At 37.1% G+C, this 26,600-nt stretch overlaps 1 protein-coding gene across 1 annotated transcript in view; it reads right to left on the bottom strand.

Annotated features, from left to right (window-relative positions):
• DNAH12 (dynein axonemal heavy chain 12) overlaps positions 1 to 26,600 on the bottom strand; it is a 206,622-nt gene that overhangs the window by 105,212 nt on the left and 74,810 nt on the right. The window contains exons 32-38 of the mRNA XM_077776718.1: positions 22,529 to 22,612; positions 21,814 to 22,002; positions 10,976 to 11,095; positions 7,999 to 8,187; positions 6,586 to 6,737; positions 3,451 to 3,589; positions 1,632 to 1,798 (exon numbers count right to left, since the gene is read on the bottom strand). Coding sequence (XP_077632844.1) covers positions 1,632 to 1,798; positions 3,451 to 3,589; positions 6,586 to 6,737; positions 7,999 to 8,187; positions 10,976 to 11,095; positions 21,814 to 22,002; positions 22,529 to 22,612 — 1,040 coding nt within the window. The remainder of the gene's footprint in view (positions 1 to 1,631; positions 1,799 to 3,450; positions 3,590 to 6,585; positions 6,738 to 7,998; positions 8,188 to 10,975; positions 11,096 to 21,813; positions 22,003 to 22,528; positions 22,613 to 26,600) is intronic.

Genomic DNA, 26,600 nt, shown 5'->3' with positions numbered 1-26,600 from the left:
TCTAAAATGAGTTTCTTGTAGACAGCATATAGATGGATTTTGTTTTTTAATCCATTCTGCTACCCTATGTCTTTTGATTGGAGCATTCAGCCCATTTACATTCAGTGTTATTATTGAAATATGTGGGTATAGAGTCATTGTGTCCTTTGTGGGATTCATGCTTGTGGTGGTGTCTTTAGTATTTTGCATTCCTTGCAACATTTCCCTCAGAGAGTTCCCCTCAGGATTTCTTGTAGGGCTGGTTTAGTGGTGACAAATACTTTTAATTTTTATTTGGAAAGACTTTTATCTCCTATTATGAATGACAGTCTTGCTGGATAGAGGATTCTTGGCTGCCTGTTTTTTCTGCTCATCACATTGAAGATCTCTTGCCATTCCTTTCTGGCCTGCCAAGTTTCAGTAGATAGGTCTGTCACCACTCTGATAGGTTTCCCTTTGTATGTTAGGGCTCTTTTCTCCCTAGCTGCTTTCAAAATTCTCTTTGTCCTTATATTTTGCCAGTTTCACTATGATATGTTGTGCAGAAGATCGAGTCAAGTTACGTCTGAGGGGAGTTCTCTGTGCCTCTTGAGTTTCAACATCTATTTCCCTCCCCAGGTTGGGGAAGTTCTCTGCTATAATTTGTTCCAGGACTCGTTCAGCACCTTTCCCTCTCTCTTCCTCTTTGGAATTCCTATGATACAGATATTGTTCCGTTTGATTGTATCACTGAGCTCTCTCTCTGTATCACTGAACTCTTCTTTCATGTTCCTGGATCAGTTTATCTTTCTTTTTCTCAGTTTCTTCTTTTTCTATAATTGTTGTCTTCTAAATCACTTATTCTCCTTTCTGCCTCTTCAACCTGTGCTTTGGACGCCTCCAGTTTATTATGTATCTCATTTATCACATTTTTTAATTCATCATGCCTATTTTTGTTCTCCATGTTGGTTGTAGCCATAGTTTCTTTGAGGTCCTCTATGCTTTTTCCAAGCCCAGCGATTAATTTTAAGATTACTGTTCTAAAATCTTGTTCAGTTGCATACTGGGCCTTAGGGAAGTATATTTAAAAGGAGGGAATGAAGAATTGCTAACCCTAACTAAAAATTAAAATGTCTCACATGTTGGGAACTAATCATTCTATCATAAAAATGGGATGGAGGGAGCAGAAGACTTATCTACGAAAGTGCTGTCAAAACCAAGCTATCTCAAAGATATGGCCATCCTAAGCAGTCACATAATATACAGAGAATTTAAAGTGGCAGAAACATATGGTACTGATTATGGTACTGAGGTTGAAGCCTACCCACAAATTCTCAGCCTAGGAGAATGGGACTTGGAAAGATAGAATCTGGACGTTATTTTCTGTGATTGAAAATAATGGTGGAAAAGGAAAGAGTTTATTACATTACTGAATAAACACATTTCCGATACTAGATTATCCATCGCAGTGATCTAACTCACACATTCAGAGGAAAGTAGGTCATCAAAATGTATAGAAAAATCTTCTAAAAATTTCTGTATAGGAAAATCTAAGCAACCATTTTTCCCATAAATAACTTGAAAAAATCTATTATTTTGATGTGAGTCAAATAAAAAAAAGGGAACAAAAATGACTTCAGCATGGCTAATTAAAAGTTCAGTTAAATAGTTACCAATTCCCACAGTCAAAAAACTGTCGTAGTAATTCAATAGGAGGTTGAGCTCCGTATTTCTCCAATGCAGGCATATTCATGTCATCTATAAAAATTATACACTTCTTTCCCATAGGTGGTCCAAAAACTCCTTTGCGTCTTTTATCCAATCTAGCCATAATAATATTCTAAAATATAAAGAAGAGTAGTGTTTAAGCCAAACTTAACATCAGGAGAAAAAAAAGAATTTACAGTCTAATTATATAAGTCTAAATAATGGCAAGAAGCACTCTATGTGTGTTTATATTTATTCATTTTTAGGGTGATATGAAACCTTATATTCAACATCAAAAAGCATTTATTGAAATCCTATGGCCTCAGAATTGTTACATACACACATATTTATATATTTATGTTGCACACAAACACAAAATATCTTCCTCAGTGGACACCCCAACATATCTATTAACTTTAACTTAATATCTAAAAGCACTAATCTAAATTTATCAATTTTGAAATTAAGGGAATTCTATAGACTTAAAAGAATTCTATAGACTTAAAAGAAATTCTCACCATAGGTCAGGTGAGAATGGATAGACAAATTTAGGCATGGATGATTTAAAATGGTGACTAGAACCCTCTCTCTTTGCTCCTCCTCCACTCACGCTCTGTCTCTCCTTCAAAAATAAACAAATATTAAAAAAATATTTTTTTAAAAAGGGAGGGATGCCTGGATGGCTCAGTCGGTTAAGTGTCCAACTTCAGCTCAGGTTATGATCTCATGGTTCATGGGTTCAAGCCCTGTGTCAAGCTCAGGTCATGATCTCACTGGAGACTGCTTCAGATTCTGTGTCTCCCTCTCTTCTCCTCCCCCACTAATGCTCTGTCTTTCTCTCCTTCAGAAATAAAGAAACATTAAAAAATTTTTTAAATAAAATAAAATGGTGACTAGAAAAGGTCTCATGCAGTACTTCCAACTTGGCACAAAGGTGGGGATGCCCAGATGCAAGGTTCCTGTCACCTATTGTCACCTAAGTTCATACAATAGTCCATGGTTTGAAAGCTCTTTCACGGACAGAGCTTCAGTAGGCAGTAAACACCCTTAGGGACCATCCAAGAAAGTCTAAAAAGAACAGATGAAATTTCTCACTCGCACTCTCTCTCTCTCCCCTAGTCTCTTTTCCAGTTAAGAAATCAATTGTGGTTTCTTCTGGGGCTTATAAAAAAGGATGGCAAAGCTCAATAAACCAGTATACGTGCAAAAACGTTCCTTTGAGTGTGGTTTGAACATTACTATTCTCTTGGAAATTATTAGTTAATTGGGATTTCTTTTTGATGTTTTTAAATTTTATTTATTTGAGAGAGAGCTCATGCATGTGTGTGTGAGCTGGGGTGTGGCAGAGAGAGCGGGAGAGAGAGAAAATCCCAAGCAGGCTCCACTACTGTCAACATGGAGCCAGATGTGGGGATCCATCCCATGAGCCATGAGGCCATGACCTGAGCCCAAACCAAGAGTTGGGCGCCAGACTGAGCCACTGCCCCAACTGGGGTGTCTTATCCTTTGTTTTTAAATAGGTGTGTTTAACATAATAATCCATATTTAATCCAGAAATTTAATTAATACAAATAGGAACATAAATTTTTTTAAATGTTCTCTTGAGCTTTTGTCCTCAAAACTTGTTTTTAAAAACTTACTTACAATGCAAAAAACAAGAGTTCTTTTGTTTTATTTAAATTTATAGAAGATTTACACACTACTCACTTAATATACAATTTCAAAAACTAATGAAATAAGGCAAAAAAATTCATTATTGACCCATGTTTCTGGCTTTAAACTAACCTGAACCTGGTTGGCACTGGTCCGTGCAGAGAAATTAACGTAAAAAGGGAAATACCGGTCCTTTTCCAAGTGATTCATTAGTTTATCCTTCACGTACACGGATTTTCCTGTACCAGTTGGACCCACAAAAAGCAATGGCCTTTATGAAAACAATGAACATATCGTTTGAGAGGGAAAAAGTCAGAATAACATTTTTACTAAAGAAGGCTAAAATTGGTTAAAAACTTAAATAATCAAATCACCTTTGTCTAAAAATTCACATTTTAATCCCAACTGTTATTTCATGTAAGGCTGGAAAAAGTGAGGACTGGCAGGTACTTCACTTACGGTTATTGGGACTTTAATAGTAACAAACAATTCTTTGGACAGATGTAACATTACTGTGTGCAAAAACCCTCATAAACAAGTAATAACATGCTTTGCTTTTCAGAAAAGAAAACTAAAGCTTATCTCCTCAGAAAAGGGATATATTTTTTTTACTTTTAGTTGGAGGTATGGGCAAGGGGGTACAATGTGGAAGAGACTAATAAGGTGAAACATTAAGACAGGATTAGGCTGTTTCACAGCTAGTAAACACACACACACACACACACACACACACACACACACACACACAACTAGGTGACCATGAAGTCTAAAGCTAGTAGTTATATATACCTCTTAACAGCATTTTAGAATCTAAAATAGCATTTTAGAATAGCCTTTAGAAATATTTGTCTAAAAGCAAACACTAAGGAATTCTCCATTCAGTGGGGCCTCAAGCAGGGTTTCTCATTCCTTTTTTTTTTTTTAATGTTTTATTTATTTTTGAGAGAGAGAGTGCATGTAGGGAGGGGCAGAGAGACGGGAACAGATATCCGAAGGGGTCTCTGGGCTGACAGCAGAGAGCTGGATGTGGCGCTTGAATCCATGAACCTGAGCCAAACTCAGATGCTCCACCCACGGAGCTACCCAGGAGCCCCAGGGTCTCTCATTCTTGAATGATCATAACTAATTTATAAAGGAAAAATATCCTATGAGTTTATGTTCTCAGAACTGTGGGGAAACACAGCGGAAATCTTGTTTAGAATTAAAAATTAAATACTGACACTCTGAGTGACAACTTGGCATGAAGACAAACACAAGGACGGGTGCTAAAGCTGAGGAGCAGTGTCCTGTTGTAAGCAGTCGTTGAAGGGACCCAAATTATGCTAATTTTAAAAATTACCACCTAAGCACCATAAAACTAAAGTGCTTCTAGAACTACAGTGGCCCCTGAAACTTCATCTATATGTTTCAGTCTGAGTAACATTTGCCTTACATAAAACAATTTATTTAAAAAAAAATTTTTAGGGGCACCTGGGTGGCTCAGTCGGTTAAGCATCTGACTTCAGGTGAGACCAGGTCATGATCTCACGGTTCGTGGGTTCGAACCCTGCATCGGGCTCTGTGCTGACAGTTAGCTCAGAGCCTGGAGGCTGCTTCAGATTCCTGTGTCTCCCTCTCTCTTTGCCCCTTTCCCAATCATGCTCTGTCTCTCAAAAATAAATAAACATTAAAAAAAAAAAAAGTAAATAAAATACTGTTCGTAACTTGGGGCCCATGGACCAATGGAAGAAATTCCTAGTGTTCAGAGAATCTGTGAACTTTGGATGACAAAAAAGTTGTGTCTTTGCTTTTACTATCCTTAACTAAAATGGAGCAATTGTATCAATAGCAACTGTGTCTTTGTCACTAGAAGTCACATAAACTATTTTAAATATTACAATGATTACAGATATCTCAAAAATATCACTTATGCTTATTCTTCAAAATTGTGATGAGCATTAGACCCACTGCTAGATTGCAGATCTTAATGTGTCAATAAAGAAACACCTGCATTACGAACAGCTCAAATTTGTTCAGTATTTTAATAAATGTATTTCTATATGTCCTTTCCTTTGTAATTTTGTATTTGTATGTATTCATTTAAAAGCATTATTCTGACAAACGGTTCATGGCACAAAAGGTAAAAGAATTCTTATACTAGGAATTCTGCAGAATTGGGAAGTGCCTTCCTTTCCTTTTTCAATATTAGCCTCTAAATGTAAAAATTTAACAATTAAGTACTGAGTAACGTATAGAAGTTTTTAACCACTATATTGTACACCTGAAACATATAACACTGTATGTTAGCTATACTGGATTAAAAAACATTTTAATGTAACAATAGAAATAAAATCATGTTCCTTCATGGGCTATTTTAATTAAACAAGATAAGGGGCGCCTGGGTGGCTTAGTCGGTTAAGCGTCCAACTTTCCCTTAGGTCATGATCTCGCAGTTCGTGGGTTTGAGCCCCGCATCGGGCTCTGTGCTGACTGCCAGCTCAGAGCCTGGAGCCTGTTTCAGAGTCTGTGTCTCCCCCTCTCTCTGACCCTACCCTGCTCACGCTGTCTCTCTCTCTCTCCTAGAAATAAATAAAAATATTTAAAAAAATAATTAAACAAGATAAAATTGTCACAAAATTCACTTAGAAATAGGTTCTTCGTCAAAAACAAATAAACCATGACATTCATGCACACTATGTAAACTTGTCTCATTTAAATAGTATCAAGATAAATTATGCCTACTGTCTTAAGATAAAAATAACTACAAAACCGTTATTAAGAAAGTTGGTATGGATATGCCTACAGTACAGAGTAGGCTTTTGATCAGTTTCCTGTCCTCTTCTTTGATGTGCTCTTCTGATTTAAGTCTGAGATTTCCATGTTAATCTTAAGCTATGAAGAACTGGCATAGGACATACTTGAAAAATTCTAAATGGGAGAATGTAGATCATAGTGCATCCAACACTCAGGAGCATAAAGAACTTTGAGTAGAATGCATGCCTTTCATCAACTGCAACTGACTTTTGGCCTTTGGTTACAAATATAAGAAATACAAAGTGATTTATGACAGGCAACAATGTATGGTGGGTAATTTTTTGGAGGAGGCAGTGGAAAACCTGGATTCTAAGTTTACCACTAGTAACAGTTCATTCCTGGCATGTCAATTAGTTCCTGAGGGTATCCATTATCTGAAAATGAGTGACCTTTAAGTTTACTTCAAAAATCCTATGATTCTATTAGAATGGCACTGTTATATTTAAAATGAATTTTCATAACAGAGTTTCTTACTTTGCATAGGTAATACTCAAATCCATTAGAAATGTATATCTAATTGTGTCCATTGTAGGGACTATGATATCTTGAATCTTGACATGTTTTTCTCCTAGATTAGTACTTTTAATTAATTCATTCCAGTGGACCCAGCGACCTCGGTTTTTCAACTACAAGAGAACATAAGTTTTAAAATAGGTATCTGAAAGTCTCTTTTTAACACACTGTTATCATATTTGCTTTTAAAAACCTTAGTCTATCATAATAATAAAAACTTTTGGAGGAATAATTAATCTAAAATAACATATATAACATTTTATAGTTGTGCAATAGATTAATAAGCACCTATGAATCCACCACCCAATTTAAGAAACACATATTTATCTCGGAATTATCCCCTTGGGTCAGCGCTATAGCTGTCATTGAAGAATCTTTTCCTGTTTTCCAGAAAATTGCATATGTATACAGTATGTGTCTAGATGGTGGTAATTTTCCAAGTTTGGGTGTATATTTCTTTAGTAATTCTTATTCTTATTTTTTTTAGGTTTTAGCTTTTACTTTTATGAAAGTTACGTATGTACATACCTTAGAGTCACAACTTTTACAAAAAGGTTAAGCAAAAGAGCGGTGTTCCACTCTCGTTTTCTCTCCAGCAGCAACAACCTTTGCCCCTTTAAGCTGGACATTTTGAGATTCACCTCCAACTCAGAGAATCTGCTTGTGTGATCATCTCTTTTCTTTTTAGTTTTGGAGATTATTCTATTGACTTCCCACTCTCTCTGGGTATTCTTAAACCTCTGTGTTAGCATGGTGTTGGGTAAAAATTTCCACACTAGCAGTCAGGAGAGCTGGACTCAAGTCCTGGCTCTGCTAGCCACTCACCTTTCTGGGCTTACTTCTTTATCTATAAATCTTGAGATTTAGGTAAAGCTGTAACTACACTCTCCATAGATTTTGTATCTCTGTGAAGTAAAATGTGCGTGAATCAAATGATTATTCAGATGCTTGCTGTTTAAAAGAATCTTTTTGAGAATTATTTTTTTAATGTCCATTCAATTTTTGAGAGAGAAAGAGAGAGAACAAGTGTGTGGGGAAGGGGCAGAGAGAGAGGCAGAAAGAATCCCAAGCGAGCTTCGCGCCGTCAGCCCAGAGCCTGATGCGGGGCTCGAACTGACGCACTGTGAGATCATGACCTGAGCTGAAATCAAGAGTCAGACACCCGACTGAGCTACCCAAGCGCCCCGTCAATTATTATTTTTAAGTGGAGAAAATAGATTTAACCTAAATCTGAAATTATAAAATGTATTTAAAGAAAGTTTATCTCCAGTGTCCTCAAGTTAAAGGAGGAGAAGCCAATGAGAAGGGATTAAACCACCAACCATAGGGGTCAAAGCAACTGGGAACTCCATTTTACCTGCCAATCCACCATACCTCATACATGTAGTCATAGACCAGGCCTTTTTCATCAAAGTGGCATTCCCATTTGCCCACAGAGTCCGGTACCGGGTTGTTTATGTCTCTTCCCAGTATGATTAACCGTAGGAAGGTGTCAAAAATAATCCGACCCTCTGCATCACAGCTCCCTCCAATGGACCAAATCAAAGAAAATATGAAGGAAGCCTGTGGGTTAAAAAAAAATTGTTTTAATTTAAAGGAATTATTTAAAATAAGTTTCTAACAGGGGCGCCTGGGTGGCTTAGTCGGTTAAGCGTCCGACTTTCGCTTAGGTCGTGATCTCGCGGTTCGTGGGTTCGGGCCCCGCGTCGGGCTCTGTGCTGACTGCCGGCTCAGAGCCTGGAGCCTGTTTCAGTCTGTGACTCCCTCTCTCTCTGACCCTCCCCTGCTCATGCTGTCTCTCTCTCTCTCTCTCTCTCCTAGAAATAAATAAAAAAAAACTTAAAAAAATTAAAAATAAAATAAAATAAGTTTCTAACAAATTAACTAAAATTTTACATATTAAGGAGGCCTGGTTAACATATTTGGAAAAGGTCAGATCTCCAGGTAAAGTGGAATGGAGTACAACTAAGTCACAGAGAGTGTTCTCTCTCTGGTACTATCTATCCGAATTTAAAATGCCCATGCCAAGTGATCTAGGAATTTCTCTTTTAGGAGTTTAGCTTTGAGTAGATTACCACCTGCCAAAATGATGCATATGTAAAAATATTTACTGCATCACTGCTGGTGACAGCCAAAGGTAAGGAGCAACCCAAAAGTTCTTCAATAGGGCTCTATTTAATTGGATTATGCTATGCATACCGGCATACATGCAGCTGTTAAATAGGGTAACTCAGTAAGTATATAGATATGGGACAATTTCTAAGGTATATTGTGAGAAAAGGTGCAAATCCTTATCAATTTATGTTAACATGTGTATAGTATGTATAGTACGTTAACATGTGTAAAAAAATGTATTCCTATAAAAGAGTATGGATCAAATACCTCCAGCAGGCTATTTAAGGCACTGGTAATAGTGGTTTCCTTGAGAATGGCTAGGGCACTAATATGGATAGAAAACCTTCTTTTGGGGCGCTTAGGTGGCTCAGTCGGTTAAGCGTCCGACTTCAGATACTTCAGGTCATGATCTCACGGTTCATGGATTTGAACCCTGCGTCCAGCTCTGTGCTGACAGCTCAGAGCCTGGAGCCTGTTTCAGATTCTGTGTCTCCCTCTCTCTCTATTCCTCCCCAGCTCATGCTCTGTCTCTCACTGTCTCAAAAATAAATAAAAACTATAATTTTTTTTTTAAAAAAAGAAAAGAAAACCTTCTTTTGCCTTTTGAATTTTACTCTAGGTACATGCCTTATATATCAAAAAATTTTAACCAGCTATCAATTTAGAGTAGTCTTTTTTTCTTTTTTTGAGCTGGAGGTGGGAGGTGGGAGAGAGAGAGAGAGGNGAGAGAGAGAGAGAGAGAGAGAGAGAGAGAGAGAGAGATAGAGAGAGAATCTTAAGTAGTCTCCATACTCAGCCTGGAGCCAGACTCAGGCCTAGATCTCATGACTGTGAGATCACGACCTGAGCCAAAATAAAGAGTCAGACCCTTAACTGACTGAGTCACCCAGGTGCCCCAATTTATATTAGTCTCTTTTAAAAACTTTTTTAAAATGTTCATTTACTATTGAGAGACAGAGAGAGACAGAGCATGAGCATGGGAGTGGCAGAGAGAGAGGGGGAGACACAGAAGCCGAAGCAGGCTTCAGGCTCTGAGCTGTCAGCACAGAGTCCAATGCAGGGCTCGAACTCACTAACTATGAGATCATGACCTGAGCCAAAGTCGAACACTCAACCGACTGAGCCACCCAGGCGCCCCTATATTAGTCTTTATAAGTGATTCTAAACCACTAAAAACATAGAGGGAATTTAGGCTTACCAACAGAATGAAATTTGTATATATATATTATATATATATGCACATACACATATATGTACATGAAATTTGTATATATATTATATATATGCACATACACATATGTGTATATGTGTATGTGCGTATATATGTGCACACACATATACATACGTATATACATATACATACATACTCTGAAGGTTATACAGATGAACTATTCCTAAAATACTTTTATTTTATAAACAGGTAACATTGATAGATAATGAACAATATTAAAAACTAGCTTCTGTAAAAGGCAGTTCTAAACTCCAGGAGAAAAGGGGATACAAACAAATTATGCTTCAAACATGTCTGTTCCATTTCTTCTAATAAAGGTGAAAAGGGAGGAGGAAAGGCGGTGGCCCTGAGCAGGAAACCCTGGAAAGTGAGGTGACTGAGGTAGAAGATTTTCTGTGGTGACAAGGTGAAGTAACGGGAGGGAACCGCTATTACCACAGAGCAGAAGAGAAGGTAGACTCAGTAGAGAAGATGAAGGGATTTCTGAATAAGGTGCCAGATGATAAAGAAGCACAGAGCAGGAAAGAGAACAAAATGCCTCTTCCCTTTGGCTCCCTCAGAGCCCTGTTCTCTGGCCTTCTTGGTCACATTACGACCTGGACCACTGACTCCTCCCTAACTATGTTCTCCCTAATCACCCCGCTGGTTGGATGCCTGTTTCTGGTCTCTTAGAGCCAGCTTGTAGCAGCCTACATTCTGGCTTCACCTTAAGACAAAATTAATTCACTTAAGTTGATACTGGATTAAATCACCTTATTAAGTGTTTATCAAATTGTGATCTTTCGTAAGAATAGGATAGGTTGGGTTCATTTGGGAATGTTTTACTTTCTTTAAAATTTTTTTTCAAATCAGAATACCAGGTCAGGGCAACTTCATTATCTTCAGCTATTCTTTCGGTGCTCACCAAAAAATAGCTCTGGATCTTATGTCTTCCTCAGCACAATGATTATTTCCAGAAGCACATTTGATTCTGTAAATAAAAATCCCATGAAGCATAAAACCTACCATAATCCAAACACGAATATGTTTGCTTGTAGGATCATTTTCCAGCACGTCACAGAGTAGTACTTCAAAGAGGCGTGTAAGAGATACAACCACGTTGCTATCACTTGTAGGAATCAGTTCCTGCAAAGTGAAAGGGTAAGACAGTTTACCTTCATCTTACTTGGAGAATAAGAAATGATAAATAATTCATTAAAAAATTCCTCACACCAGTCAAAATGGCTAGTATCAAAAAGATAAGAAATGACAAGTATTGGCAAGGATGTGGAGAAAAGGGAACCCTTACACACTGTTGGTGAGAATATAACCTGGTGTAACCACTCTGGAAAACATCATGGAGGTTCCAGAAAAAATTAAAAGTGGAACCATCATCTGATCCAGTAATTCCACTCCTGGGCATTTACCCAAAGAAAATAAAAACACCAACTCAAAAAAACACACCTATGCTTATTGCAATATTATTTACAATAGACAAGACATGGAAGCAACCCAAGTGTCCAGATGAATGAAGAAGATGTGTGGGATATATACAATGGAACATTACTCAGTCATGAAAAGGACTTGCCATTTTCAACAACACAGATGGACCTGCAGGGTCTTATACTAAATGAAATAAATCAAACAGAAAAAGACAAATGATTTCACAGACAAACAACAGCAACAAAATAGAAACTCTTCATTGAATATAGAGAAAAAAATGGTAGTTGCTAGAGGGAAGGGGGTGAGAGAGTAGGCAAAACAGGTAAAGGGGATTAAAAAGAATAAAATAAAAACTGATAAAAGTACATATGGTTTTATAAGGTTTTTATAATATTTAAACTTAAAGAATTTAAACTGTAGGTATGATAAAAACATCTCTCATAGATCTTAGTTTATCCTATTACACAGTTGTATATAATATGTTCTTACTCTAAATTCTCTGAGAAATGAAAATTAGCTACTCTAAGAAAATAAAGTGTTCTAAGGATCGCAGCAATGAAGTCTCTAACAGCCATTCATTCATTTCTTAAAAAAAAATTTAAGGAAAACATACTATACCTATTTATCAGGCTAGGAGATATACAAATAAAATGCAAGATCCCTGAAAAGGATATTGAAATTAAATAGACAAAAAATAATATGGTGTAATAATGACATGATAGAGGAAGTCCCATGGAAGTGTGTGGGTGGGAGAAGACACTAGACTCCCAGATCCCAGACCCAGGGAAAAGGACAAAAAGGGAAATTAGGAGAGGAGTAATTCAAAGAAGGCTTCCCAGATAAAGCATTAGCTGAGCTAAATTTGGAAGGAAAATGTCTGTTAGTCAGGTGCAGAGGGGAAGGATATTCAAGGCGGGGGAACTATATATACACACACAAAAGAGGGTGTAAGCAGGCCTGGAGTATTAGAAGGATCCTGTGGGATATAACGATAGAGAGTGAAAGGAGAATGACAAGAAATAAGTCTTGAGAAGCGGACAGAAGGTTTTAAAGGCTGTGTGTAAGGATCTCCTACCAAGAGGAGGAGGGTTCCAATGAAGGGCAAGTACAGAAGTCATGGAATGAATTTGTGTTTTGGAATCTTCATTCTGGTAGTAGGATGTAGTCTGGACCAGAGCAGTCTATCATATTGATTCAGGCAGGAAATTATGAAGGTCAGAACTAAGGCTAACGTACAAGGAAGGAGGGGTGGTCAGAGGAAACTGGATGGAGAGGAGAGGACAGATATAAAAGTTAGCAAGGAGGGAAAAATCAATAGATCCTGGGGATTAACTAGATGTGGAAAATATGGGAATAAATTATAAGAAGAAAATCCATCATTCACTAGAAAGATGGAGCCTGCTCTGTATTATTTGCAGCATATATTATTAGAGTTTGTTTTTGTTTTTTAGATTTTAAGTAGTCTCTACACCCAATGTGAGGCTCGAACTTACAACCCCAAGACCAAGAGGTGCATGCTTCACCAACTGAGCCAGTCAGGTACTCCTACTATTCGAGTTTTAAAATTTAAAAAACTGAAAAATGATTTTATATTTTCTCTATGAAGACAGAAGACAAAATTTTCATAAAGTGGAATTCATTTATTTTCTGTGTGCAGAAGATTTTTCCTATCTCTAAAATAATATTTTAGGATGAAAAAAACCTACTGAAAACCCTCTTTCCATTCTCAATATCAATATATGAACTTATATGTAAGTAACTAATATGTGTGAGTGTATGTGTGTAGCAGGTTGAATCCCCAAAAAGAGAGGCCCACATCCTAATCCTGGCAACCCATGAATGTGATCTTATTTGGAGAAAGGGTCTTGGAAGACATAGTTAAGGATCTCAAGATGAGGAGACCATTCTGGAATATCTGACCCTAAATTCTTATAAGAGTCACACAGTAAAGAGACAGAGTAAAGGCCAGGAGAACATGAAGGAAGAGACTGGAATAATGCAGCCAGAAGTCAAGGAATGCTTTGAGTCAAAAGGATCTGGGAGAGGTAAGGAAAGATTCTCCCTTACAGCCTCCAGAGGAAGCTTGGCCCTGTCAACATCTTGCTTTCAGACTTCTAGCCCCAGGACTGTGGCACAATAAATTTCTGTTGCCTTAAACCACCAAGTTTATGGTAATATGTTATGACAGCCCTGAGAAACTAATACAACATGTAAAGTTTTCTCATAACATACTAAATATACATGTGAGTTTTAAATGCCACATATTTAAAATACTTTTAAAATATGGAAAACAATTGGGAATTTAAAAGCTTTAGTTACTATAGTTTTATCCAAAGAATTTAGCAGGAATAAATTTTACCTCTTGGTTTATTCAGATATAACTTCAAAAGTACAAAACCAAAGGTAGATATTACTATAATGGTGGTAGGTAAATCACTTTTAAATTCTGCTGTAAAAGTTAAAAGATAAAAGTATTAAAGTAACTGTAACTAAATTATGTTAATGGAGATGTAATATAAATGGATGTTAACTGAAATCAATAGGATAAGAGGTAAAGTGGAGAGTTCTTGTACACAAATGAAAATAAGTTGTTTAAAAGAGACTGTTATAACTATAAGACATTTTATGTAAGTTCCTTAGTAACCACTAAGAAAATACCAATAGAAGTCACATAAGGAAAAAAAAATCAAAACCTATCAGTACAGAACCCAATGAAACACAAAGGAAGACATCAAGAGAGAAAAGAAACAATTAACAAAATGGCAATAGTAAATCCTTCCCTATCAAAATTACTTTAAAGGTAAACACGTTAAACTCTTCCCCATAAAATTAAAAAAAAAAACAAGCGCCTGGGTGACTCAGTCAGTTAAGCAGCTGACTTCTGCTTAAGTCATGATCTCAGGGTTCATGAGTTCGAGCCTGGTGTCGGGTTCTGTGCTGACAGTTCAGAGCCTGGAGCTGCTTCAGATTCTGTGTCTCCTTCTCTCTCTGCCCCTCCCCTGATTGCACTGTCTCTCTCAAAAATAAATAAATAAACAACATTAAAAAACAAACAAACAATATCCAACTGTATGCTGTCTAGAAGAAATACCTAGGCTGAAAGTAAAGAAATAGGAAAAGGTAACCAACAGAAATCAGGAGTGGCTATATTTGTATCAAAGTAGAGTGTAAGTAAAAACTGTCTTTAGACACAAAGAATTTCATAATATAGTAATGAAAGGTCAATTCAACAGGAAGATACAACAATTGTAAATATATATGCACCCAACATCAGAGCACCTAGGTATATAAAATAAATACTGACAGATCCTGGGGTACCTGGGTAGCTCAGTTGGTTGAGCATCAGGCTCTTGTTTTTGGCTCAGGTCATGATCTCATCATTCATGAGTTTGAGCCTCACATGGGGCTCTATGCTGATGGTATTCTCTCTCTCTCCCTCTCTTTCTGCCCCTGCCCCACTTATTCACCCACTCACTCTATCTCTCTCTCAAAATAAATAAATAAAAACTTTTTAAAAATATTAAAAATATCAACACATGGAGAATAAGCTTAGGAATTCCCTGAGCCTGCACTAATGGATTAACAAGGCAAAAAGAATTACAAAGCCATAGAAGGCGCACACCCAAGCTTGGGTAAGCAAGATTAGGCCCCCAGAATAGGGTAGGAGGGGGCAAAGGCCCCCAGAATACAGAGGGTGGGGCAAAGGCCCCAATACAAAGGTATATGAAGTAAGCAAGATTAGTTTTCAGGGCAAAAATGTCCCCCAATTTAGTACTACAGCAGAAAGCTGCTTTCATAGGAAAGAAGGACCAAATTAGGTAAACAGATAAATAGGGCTATAGACCTCTGCCAGTGAGGTCATCCAGAGTGGAGTTGATTAGCAAAAGAAAGGTGCCTTGTTAACCCTGAGGTTACATGTTCTATCTGTCTTATCCCCTCAGCTAGCTAAGCTAAACAGACACACAGCGCCTCATGTCTGCCATTAACAACCATCTGCCCATCTGCCTGGCACCAGGATTTTGTTTTATATTGACCCAAATCTCTAACACTGTACATCTTCAAAACCCCCTTTCCCTCATGCCCATGAGTTAATATTCACAGATTCATTGTCTCTTTGTGCACACCCATCACGTTTATAAGCCTTCTGATCTTAATAAAGACAGAGCAAGGACCCTTATTCGGGGCTCTTGTCTTTCCCCACACATTTGCCATCTCTCACATTTTAATCCTGCATCCGCTTTCTTGCTGGACAAGAAAGAACTAGACCCAGAGTCTATGACAGTAACAGATCCGAAAGGAGAAATTGATGGCAGTATAAAAATAGTAGTGGATATCAATACCCCACTTTCAATAAGGTATAGACTATCCAGACAGAAACTCAGAATAGAAACAGATTTGAACCACACTGTAAATCAAATGGACCTAACAGATATATGTAGAACTTTTCACCCAACAGTAGAAGGATACACATACTTTCTCAAGCTCACATGGAACATTCTCCAGGACAGACGACATGTTTGTTGACAAAACAAGTCAATAAAATTAAAATTATATCAAATATATTTTCTGACTCCAGTGGAATACAACTAGAAGTCAGTAACCATAAGGAAATGGGAAAATTCACAAATACATGTATAAAAAACATGGTCTTGAACAACCACCAGGTCCAAAAGAAATTAAAAGGAAAATAAAAAAATATCTGGAGACAAATGAAGCACAAAACTCATGAGATGCATCAAAAGAAGTACTAAGAGGGAAGTTCACGGCAATAAATGTTTATATGAAAAAAGAAATCTCAGGGCACCTGGGTGGTTCAGTCAGTTAAGCATACAACTTCAGCTCACATCCTGAACTCACAGTTCGTGAGTTTGAGCCCCACATTAGGCTCTGTGCTGACAGCATGGAGCCTGGAGCCCACTTTGAATTCTGTGTCTTCCCCTCTCTCTGCCCCTCCCCCATCCCTGCTCGCTCACTGTCTCTCTCTCTCTCAAAAATAAACATTAAAAAAATTAAACAATAAAAATAAAATAAATAAAAATTAAAAAAGAAATCTCAAATAAACAGCCTAACTTAAACCTCAAAGAACTAGAAAAGGAACAAACTAAACCCATTGTCAGTATAATGAAACAAATGAGATCAGAACAGAAATAAATGAAATATAGAAAAATAGAAAAAATCAAAACTAAGGTTTTTTTGAAAAGTTAAAAACAATAAACTCTTAGCTAGACTAAGAATAAAAGGAAGACTCCTATCAGTAAATCAGAAATGAAAGAGAAAGGACACAATGGATAGGATTATAAAGGGGTAATTATGAAAAATTATATGCAAATAAGTTGGATAACTTGAAGGAAATAGATAAATTCCTAGGAATATACAACTTACCAAGACTGAACAAAGATTAGGAAGCCCGAACAGATCAATAACAAAGAGATTGAAGTAATAATGAAAAATTTCCCAGGGAAAAGTCCAGATAACTTCACAGCTGAATTCTACCAATGATTGAAAGAAGAATTAATACCAATCTTTCTTAAACTCTTGCAAAAATTAGAGGTAGAGGAAATACTTCCAAGGTCATTCTAGGAGGCTAGAATCACAGGATACTAAAACCAGATGAGGATACCACAATAAAAGAAAAGTATAGGCCAATATCTCTGATGAACATAGTTGCAAAAATCCTCAATAAAATATTAGCATGCTGAATTCAATACACCAAAAAGATTACACACCATAACCAAGTGGGATTTATCCCTGGAACCCAAGAGTCATGCAAATTAATCAATGTGATACACTACATTAACAGAATGAAGGACAAAAATCACATTTTCATCTTGAGATTCAGAAAAAGCATTTGACAAAGTTCAACATCCATTTATAATGAAAACTCTCAACAAAATAGATATAAAGGGAAATGTCTGCAATGAAAAAGAGAACATTTATGAAAAGCCCACAGCTAAATCATAATCCAGGAGGTAAAACGGAGAGCTCTTCCACTAAGATCTGACATGAGGCAAGGATGCACACTCCCACCACTTCTTTTCAACAAGAAGTACTAACTACAGCAATCAGACAAGAAATAAAATGCATCCAAATCAGAAAAGAAGTAAAATTATTTCTATGTGCAGATGACATGATCCTATATGTAGAAAACCCTAAAGACCACATGCAAAGAAATACCTTTAAGAGCAAACTAACTCAGTAAAGCTACAGGATACAAAAACCAACATACAAAAATCATTTGAAAAAAAAATCAGTTGCATGTGTTACACCAACAATGATCTATCTGGCAAGGAAATCAGGAGAACAATCCAACTTATGATAGCATCACAAAGAACAAAATACTGAGGAATAAATTTACCCAGGAGCATGAAAGATCTGTACATTGAAAACTATAAAATACTGGGGCGCCTGGGTGGCCTAGTCGGTTAAGCATCCGACTTTCGCTTAGGTCATGATCTCGCGGTTCGTGGGTTCGAGCCCCGCGTCGGGCTCTGTGCTGACTGCCAGCTCAGAGCCTGGAGCCTGTTTCAGTCTGTGACTCCCTCTCTCTCTGACCCTCCCCTGCTCACGCTCTCTCTCTCTCTCTCTCTCCTAGAAATAAAAAAAACATTTAAAAAAAAGAAAAAAGAAAACTATAAAATACTAACGAAAGAAATTGAGGATGACACAAATAAATGGAAAAATATTCTGTGCTCATAGACTGGAAAAATTAACATTGTTAAAATGTCCATACTATCTAAAGTGATCTACAGATTCAGTGTAATCCTTATCAAAATTCCAGTGGCATTTTTTGCAAAAATAAAAAAGCAATTCTAAAATTTGTCTGGAACCACAAAAGACTCTCTATAGCCAAAATAATCTTAAGAAAGAAGAACAGAGTTCAAAGCACCACACTTCCTGATTTCAAATCATATTACAAAGCTCTAGTGATCAAGTATGGTGCTAGCAAAAAAACAGACCTATAAACCAATGGAACAGAGTAGAAAATCCAAAGTAAATCCAAGCATATACAGTCAACTGATCTTCAATAAGGGCAAGAAGAATACACAATGTGAAAAGGATGGTCTTTTCCATAAATAATGTTGGGAAAATTGGATATCCACATTTAAAAGAATGAAACCAGGCCATTATCTTACAGCATACACCAACATTAACTAAAAATAGGTTAAAAACTTAAACGTAAAACCTGAAACCATAAAAATCCCAGAAGAAAACATAGGGGAAAATTTCCTTTAAAAAAATTTTAAATTCAAGTTAGCATACAGTGTAGTATTGGTTTCAAGAGTAGAGAACCTGTGATTCTTCACTTACATATAACACCAAGTGTTCATCCCAACAAGTGCCCTCCTCAATGCCCATTACCCATCCCCCCCACCCCCTCCAGTAATCCTCAGTTTGTTCTCTGTGTTTAAGAGCCTCTTACGATTTGCCTCCCTCTCTGTTTTTATCTTATTTTTCTTTCCCTTCCCCGATATTCATCTGTCTTATTTCTTAAACTCCACATGATTGAAATGGTATTTGTCTTTCTCTGACTTATTTCACTTAGCATAATACACTCAGGTTCCACCACACTGTTGCAAACGGCAAGACTTCATTCTTTTTGACTGCCAAGTAATATTCCTTTGTGTATGTATACATATGTGTGTGTGTGTGTATGCGGCTATAAACTTCAGGGTGCATGTCACACTTCAAGTTAGTATTTTTGTATTCTTTGGATAAATACCTAGTAGTACAACTACAGGATTGTAGGGTAGTTTTATTTTTAACTTTTTGAGGAAGCTCCATACCATTTTCCAGAATGGCTGTACCAACAGTGCAGTAGGGTTCCCCTTTATCTGCAGCCTCATCAATACCTGCTGTTTCTTGTGTTTTTAGTTTAGCTATTCTGACAAGTGTAAGGTAGTATCTCATTGTAGTTTTGATTTGTATTTCCCTAATGATCAGTGATGTTGAGCATCTTTTTATGCGTCTGTTAGCCATCTGTATACCTTCTTTGGAAAAGTGTCTATTCATGTCTTTTGCCCATTTCTTCACAGGATTATTTTTGGATTTTGGGTGCTGAGTTTGGGAAGTTCTTTATTGATTTTGGCTACTAACCCTTTATCTGATATGTCATTTGCAAATATCTTCTCCCATTCTGTCAATTATTTTTTAGTTTTATTGGTTGTTTCCTTTGTTGTACAGAAGCTTTTTATCCTGATGAAGTCTGAGTAGTTAGTTTTTCCTTTTATGCCCTTGCCTCCAGAGACGTGTCTGGTAAGAAGTTGCTGTAACCAAGGTCACAAAGAGGTAAAGAGGTTGCTGCCTGTTTTCTCTAGGATCTTGATGATTTTCTGTCTCACATTTAGGTCTTTTATCCATTTTGAATTTATTTTTGTGTGTAGTGAAAGAAAGTGGCCAGTTTTATTCTTCTGCATGTTGCTTTCCAGTTTTCTCAGTACCATTTACTGAAGAAATTTTTTTCCACTGGATTCTCTTTCCTGCTTTGTTGAAGAGTAGTTAGCCATGTCATACAATTGTTGCTCCATTTCTGGGTTCTCTGTTCTGTTCCATTGGTCTATGTGTCTGTTTTTGTGCCAGTATCATACTGTCTTGGTGATTACAGCTTTGTAAAACAGCTTGAAGTCCAGAACTGTGATGGCTGTAGCTTTAGTTTTCTTTTTCAACAGTATATTGACTATTCAGGGTCTTTTCTGGTTCCATACAAATTTTAGAATTGTTGGTTCTAGCTCTGTGAAAAATGCTGGCGTTATTTTGATAGGAATTGCATTGAATGTGTGGTTTGCTTTGGGAAGTATAGATATTTTAACAATATTTGCCTTGAAAATCTCCTTGACATTGACCCTGGCAATGATTTTTTGGATAAGACAAAAGCTCAGTCAACAAAAGCAAAAATAAAGCGGGACTACATCAAACTAAAAGTTTCTGCACAGTAAGGGAAATTATCAACAAAATGAAAAGGCAATATTTAAATTGATAGGAAATATTGGCAAACCATATATCTGATAAGGGATTAATAGCTAAAATATATAAAAACTCAGGGGCGCCCGGGTGGCTTAGTCGGTTAAGCGTCCGACTTTGGCTCAGGTCATGATCTCGCGGTTCGTGGGTTCGAGCCCCGCGTCGGGCTCTGTGCTGACTGCCAGCTCAGAGTCTGGAGCCTGTTTCAGTCTGTGACTCCCTCTCTCTCTGACCCTCCCCTGCTCATGCTGTCTCTCTCTCTCTCCTAGAAATAAATAAAACATTAAAAAAAATATATATATATATAAAAACTCATACAATAGTAAAAAAAAATCCAATTTAAAAATGGGCAAAGGGTCTGAATAGACACTTTTTCCAGGGAAAACATGCAAATGGTTAACAGATACAGGAGAAGGCACTCAACGTCACTAATCATCAGAAAAATGCAATCAAAATCACACTGAGATATCACTGCACACCTTTTAGGATGAATAGAAAGATGAAAGGTGCCAAGTGTTGGTGAGGATGTGGAGAAAAGAGAACCCTTGTGCATTGATGGTGTGGATGTAAATTGGCACAGCCACTGTGGAAAACAATATGGAAGATCCTCAAAACCCTAAAAATAGAACATGTTATCTAGCAATCCCTCTTCAGAACATGTAATCAGTACCTTAAAGATATATGTGCACTACCATGTTCATTGCAGCATTATTCCCAATAGCCAAGATAGGGACATAAATTAAGTGTTCACTGATGGACAAATGGATAAAGAAATTGCCATATATATATATATACATAGGTATATCACAGATTATTAATACTTAAATTATTAATATTAATAAATTATTAATATTATTAAGGCTTAAAAAAAAGAGCCTTTTTTAAAGTCTCTTTTAAGAGAGCCCTTGCAACATGGGTGCACTATAAGACATTATGGTAATTGAAAAAAGCCCGACACAGAAAGGAAAAAATTGCATGATGTCACTTATATGTACAATCTAAAAGGTGAATACATAGAACTGGAGTAAAATGGCAGTTACTGAGGGTGGGGAGGTGAGGGAAATGGGGAGACATTGGGCAAAGGGTACAAAGTTGCATTATATTTAAAATTATAAATTATTAAAAATTTTAAACTAAAATCCAGAGAGATAAACATACGGCTGTACAAATATAACTAGGGGAATCTGAACAATATCAGTAGATCGTATCAATGTCAATATCCTTGTGATATAATATAGTCCTGCAAAATATTACTATTGGGGGAAATTGGGTAAAGTGAGCATGGGATCTATTACTTCTTACAACTGCATGTGAACCACTGATTATCACAATAAATATTCAGTTTTTAAAAGTGGATACTAAATGTCAAGGGAAAACTGATTTTGGTTATTTATCCTGCTATTGTGACGTTAGCCTTAGTCGAGTTAAACAAACTTGAATGGGTCAAATAATTCCAGTGTTACCTTGCATTTTTTCTTACGAAGCATTAAAGAGGGCTTTATTAACCAGTCAAAGAGTCCTCTCAGAAGAGCTTGATGATCTGGTTCTTGTAGAGGTCCTTTCAGGGAATTCAACCACGAGGATACAATCGGTTCCCACCCTAACTGAGAGGGTTCCAAATAAATCATGCCACAGCGGCTTACAGTGGCAGGCTAGAAAAAAAAAGACAAGTTTTCTTTTTCCAATATTGCTTTTATGTCAGTAGTACCTGGCAATCATTAACTACTTCTTTGAATGAACTTCAAGGCCTGTCCTCCTCCATAGCCTCACAGACATTAGATTAAATGTTGGCAATTACAGCCTCCCTACACGTGTCATGGCTGTGGGTCTTCACATATCATGTTGTCATGATTTGAGATGCCCAGCCCCAACTAGTCTCCCTAGGGAAGAGTTACCCTTCACAGCCAGATCAAATGCTCAAACATTTTCCATGGTCCTCCTCTACCCATTCGCTTCTTGGGCACCCACCCCTTCCGTATTCTTAGAGCACTTACATGTAGCAGTATAGTGGGATTATTTATTAGCATGCTTCTCATCCTCCTTAAAGGAGTTATACACTGTGCCTTATTCGTCTTAGTATTCCTGGTGCCTAACTAGTCTTCTGACATATAATAGAAAATATTTATTGACCAAATGAACAAATAAACAACCTACTGTTCTATTAAAACATGAACTTACCGAGGCCTGGGAAAGGTCCATTGCTTCAAAGATGAGGCTCATTTGAGGGGACATCTGAATGATTTCTCCACTCATAAGGCAAAGCTAAAGGCAATTGTTTTTCAAATGTTTATTTCTTAAAAACTCAAACCTCTCAAGTAAAAATATATTGTATGTATAAGATAATATATAGCCTATAAGTATTAGAATGAAATCCAGAAAATTGTAACCTACATCTAGCTCAGTCAGTTACATACTAGATAAGCAAATACATAGCATCTCTGACTCCCAGCCTCTTCATCTATAAACTGAGATAACTTCTTTCCCATAGAGTTAGGCAAGAAAGGAACTACATAACATACTGCAAAAATCCTATACAAATCTCATTTCTTGCTATTAATAAAATTACATGGGTTGGGCACCTGGTTAGCTCAGTCATTTAAGCATCTGACTTTGGTTCAGGTCATGATCTCACAGTTCTTGAGTTTGGGCTCCATAAGGGGCTCTCTGATGTCAGAGCAAAGCCCCCTGTGGATCCTCTGTTCCCCGCTCTCTGTACCCCTCCCTCAATCATGCTGTCTTGAAAATAAACAAACATTTAAAAAAATTACATGGATTGCTGGAAGGGAGTTGAGTGGTAGGGATAGGCTAAATGGGTGATGGGCACTAAAGAGGGCACTCATTGAAGTGAGCACTTGGTATTATATGTTAAGTGATGAATCACTGAGTTCTACCCCTGAAGCCAATGCTACATTGTATATGAACTTGAATTTAAATATTTAATTTTTTTAATGTTTATTTTCTTGAGAGTGAGACACAGCGTGAGTGGGGGAGGGGGAGAGAGCGAGGGAGACACAGAATCCAAAGCAGGCTCCAGGCTCTGAGTTGTCAGTACAGAGCCCATTGTGCGGTTTAAATCCATGGACCGCAAAATCATGACCCTGAGCCGAAGTCGGATGCTTAACCAACTGAGCCACCCAGGATTCCCTAAATATTTAAAAATTATGTGAAATACACCTGACTTCATAAAATTGTCAAAAGGCTTCTTTATTAATAAAATAAGAAAAATTGAAAATGAAGAATAAACATTAATGTACCCCTCTCCTGCATTTAACCAATGTTAACATTTTCCCACATTTGCTTCCTTTTTAAAAAAAAGTATTTTTAAGGGGCACCTGTCTGGCTCAGTTGAGCATGTGACTCTTGACCTTGGAGTTGTGAGTTCAAGCCTCGTACTGGGTGCAGAATTTAGAAAAAAGGATACTGAGGAATAAAACACTATTTTTAAGAGCATTATACATACCATGGCATTTCACATCCAAATATGTCAATATTCAGTTCTTAAAAAATAAGAGGTTTTCAAGGCACCTGGTGGCTCAGTCAGTTAAATGTCCAACTCTTGGTTTCTGCTCAGGTTATGACTTCATGGTTTGTGAGATTGAGCCCCCACGTCAGGCTTTGCATCAACAGTGCAGAGCACTTGCTTGGGATTCTCTGCCCCTCCCCCCACTTGCTCTCTGTCTCTCTCAAAATAAAAAAACTTAAAAAAATATTACTTCAATAACATTATCACACCTAACAAAATTACTGATAACTCCTTAATATCAACTAATATTCAGCCAGTACTCAAATTTCCTCAATTACATTAGAAATGTCTTTTCAACTGATTTACTCAAGCCAAAATTCAGTCAAGGACCATGCATTGTGTTTAATATGGGGCATAGATCACTTTTAATCTAAAACATTCCTCTTTGAGAGAGGCAAACCAAGAAACAGACCCATAACTATAGAGAACAAACAGAGGGTAACCTGAGGGGATGTGGGTGGGTTAGAGGGATGAAATAGGCGATGGGGATTAGGGAGTGCACTGATGATGAGCACCTGGTGAGGTATGGCAGTGTTGAATCACTATATTGTACACCTGAAACTAATATTACACTGTATGTATGTTAACTGGAATTTAAATAAAAACTTAAAAAATAAAATATTCCTCTCCAATCAAATATGTAAAAAAAAAAAAAAAAACCTCAATTTGACAACTGCTTCCTTTCTGCCCAATTCCTTTCTTGTTCATTATTATGAAAGCCATCTCAACTTCTCAATTTCCATGGCTTCTACCTTTGGAATTATCATTAACTTTAAAATTTTTTAATAATTAATTGTTGATATCCCAGTTTAATTTCATTTCTAAGTTTTTTTTTTTTTCAATTCTTCCTTTTCATTTCTTTTTCAGGGTTTCTTCTCTAAAACCATCACTTTAGTCCCAGTTTTGCCCCTATCGAGTTAAATGTCAACAATGTGGCATTTAGCATTCCTGGACCTCTGTAGACTAAGTGAATGGCCTAGGGCTGGATTGTCTGATATGCTAGTCCAGTGTTCATACGTGACTATTTACATTTTTTACTAATTAAACCAAATGAATTTAACTAATTAAATAACGTCATCTTAAGTCGTTAAAATTAAATTTAAAGTCAGTACTTTTTGCACTAAGCCCAATTTCAAATGCTCAATAATCACATGTGACTAGCATCTACCTTCCCGGACAGTGCAGACATTTCCATCATTGCAGAAATTTCTATTGGACAGTGTTGGTCTAGAAAACTTTTAATTTTCTACCAGATTATTTCAGGAAACATTCTCCTATTTACTTCATATTTGGGAGATGGAGTCAGCTTTCTCTTTACTCCCTCACAGTGTTTCCTAATACTCTACCCCATTCTTTCCATCTTCTGCTCCTTTGACAATCCATGCTTCCTGCTGTCACTCACCAGCACCCAAGCATTCCCTTTGATACATGGCTCAATTTTTTTTTCACTCTGGCCCGATCCAGTGTTCGTGAGTGGGGAGCATTTCAAAAAGGCAGCCCCTCAGGTCCTTGACTACCCTGTTTTCGTTCATGTTTCTCCTACTGCACTCCAGCCATCCAGTTTATTTCTCTGGGACCTTCTCTCCTGGAACACTACACAATTCTGAAATACTAACCTCAAGCTTCCCAGTCTCTGCCTCCAGTTTCCAACCATCCAGTGCTCTTACTCATCTACTCACTCATCTTCTCCACTTACTCTCCATTTTCATATCCCTGCTGTTTTCACGTCCTTCATTATTAAGCAGCTTTTTCCCATGGCCTAGCTCTTCCAGCACTCTCCTACCAGTATCTTTAAAGTGTTTCTGTGCTTTCAGTCCAGAAACATAATCTACACTTAAATCCAAGCTGCTTAGACTGTTAGGGAAAATCTCACAAAGGCAGACTTTGGCACTACTACTACTAATCCTCAGACAGGCTTCTGTGTTTTCCTAGGCAGTTATCTTTCCCATTTGGCATAATGGCTAATTTAAACCTTCCTCCTTTTCTCTTCCAGTGTGCCAAGAACCAGGGTCTACCACTTCACAAAGAAAAAATAAATCATCAAAAGGATTTGCCTTTAGATTTCCACTATCGAATCCATATATCCATCTGTATCTATACCTATCCTCTTCCTACTTTCCTCTCATCCAATGAGACAATCCTCCCACCTGGCTCTTAATTGGACTTTGAATAACCCCTCTTCTCTTCTGAATCATTGCTACTTCTTAGCTCAATCAATGTAACTGAAAGAAAGAATATGAACAAATGACCAATCACCTATGAAAATGTGTGCTAGTGTATTTGTTTGAATGCTAATTAATTTGCTTGTTTAGTAGTGTGGTTATTTCATTTAAGTATGAAAATAAGTTGTGATATATACAGTGGAATACCCACAGATATAAGAAGAACAAATTAAGTCAAATGGAAGTACAACACCATGAGTATCACAGATACCACACTGACTACAAGAAGGAAAATACTCAGCAGTATGATTCCATATACATAATGTTCAAGAAGCAGCAAAACTAATTTATCACAGAAGTCAGAATAGCGATTGCCCTAGTGAGGAGGGTATACCGATTCAGAAGGAATGTGAGTGTAGCTTGTAGAGTGCAAAAATTTCATGCACCTTTATTTAAATGATGGTTATGTGAATGCACATGTAAGTTTTTAAAAAAGCACAGAACCTAAACTTAAAATTAGTCACATTTTATAGTTTACATATAGCCTCTCAATTAAATTAAATAC

Source organism: Crocuta crocuta, unplaced genomic scaffold, assembly GCF_008692635.1.
Source record: "Crocuta crocuta isolate KB4526 unplaced genomic scaffold, BGI_CrCroc_1.0 scaffold87, whole genome shotgun sequence".
In the NCBI taxonomy this organism is placed as follows: Eukaryota; Metazoa; Chordata; class Mammalia; order Carnivora; family Hyaenidae; genus Crocuta; species Crocuta crocuta.
The sequence above is the reverse complement of the archived record's forward strand: the minus strand, read 5'-3'. Positions and strand labels throughout refer to the sequence as shown.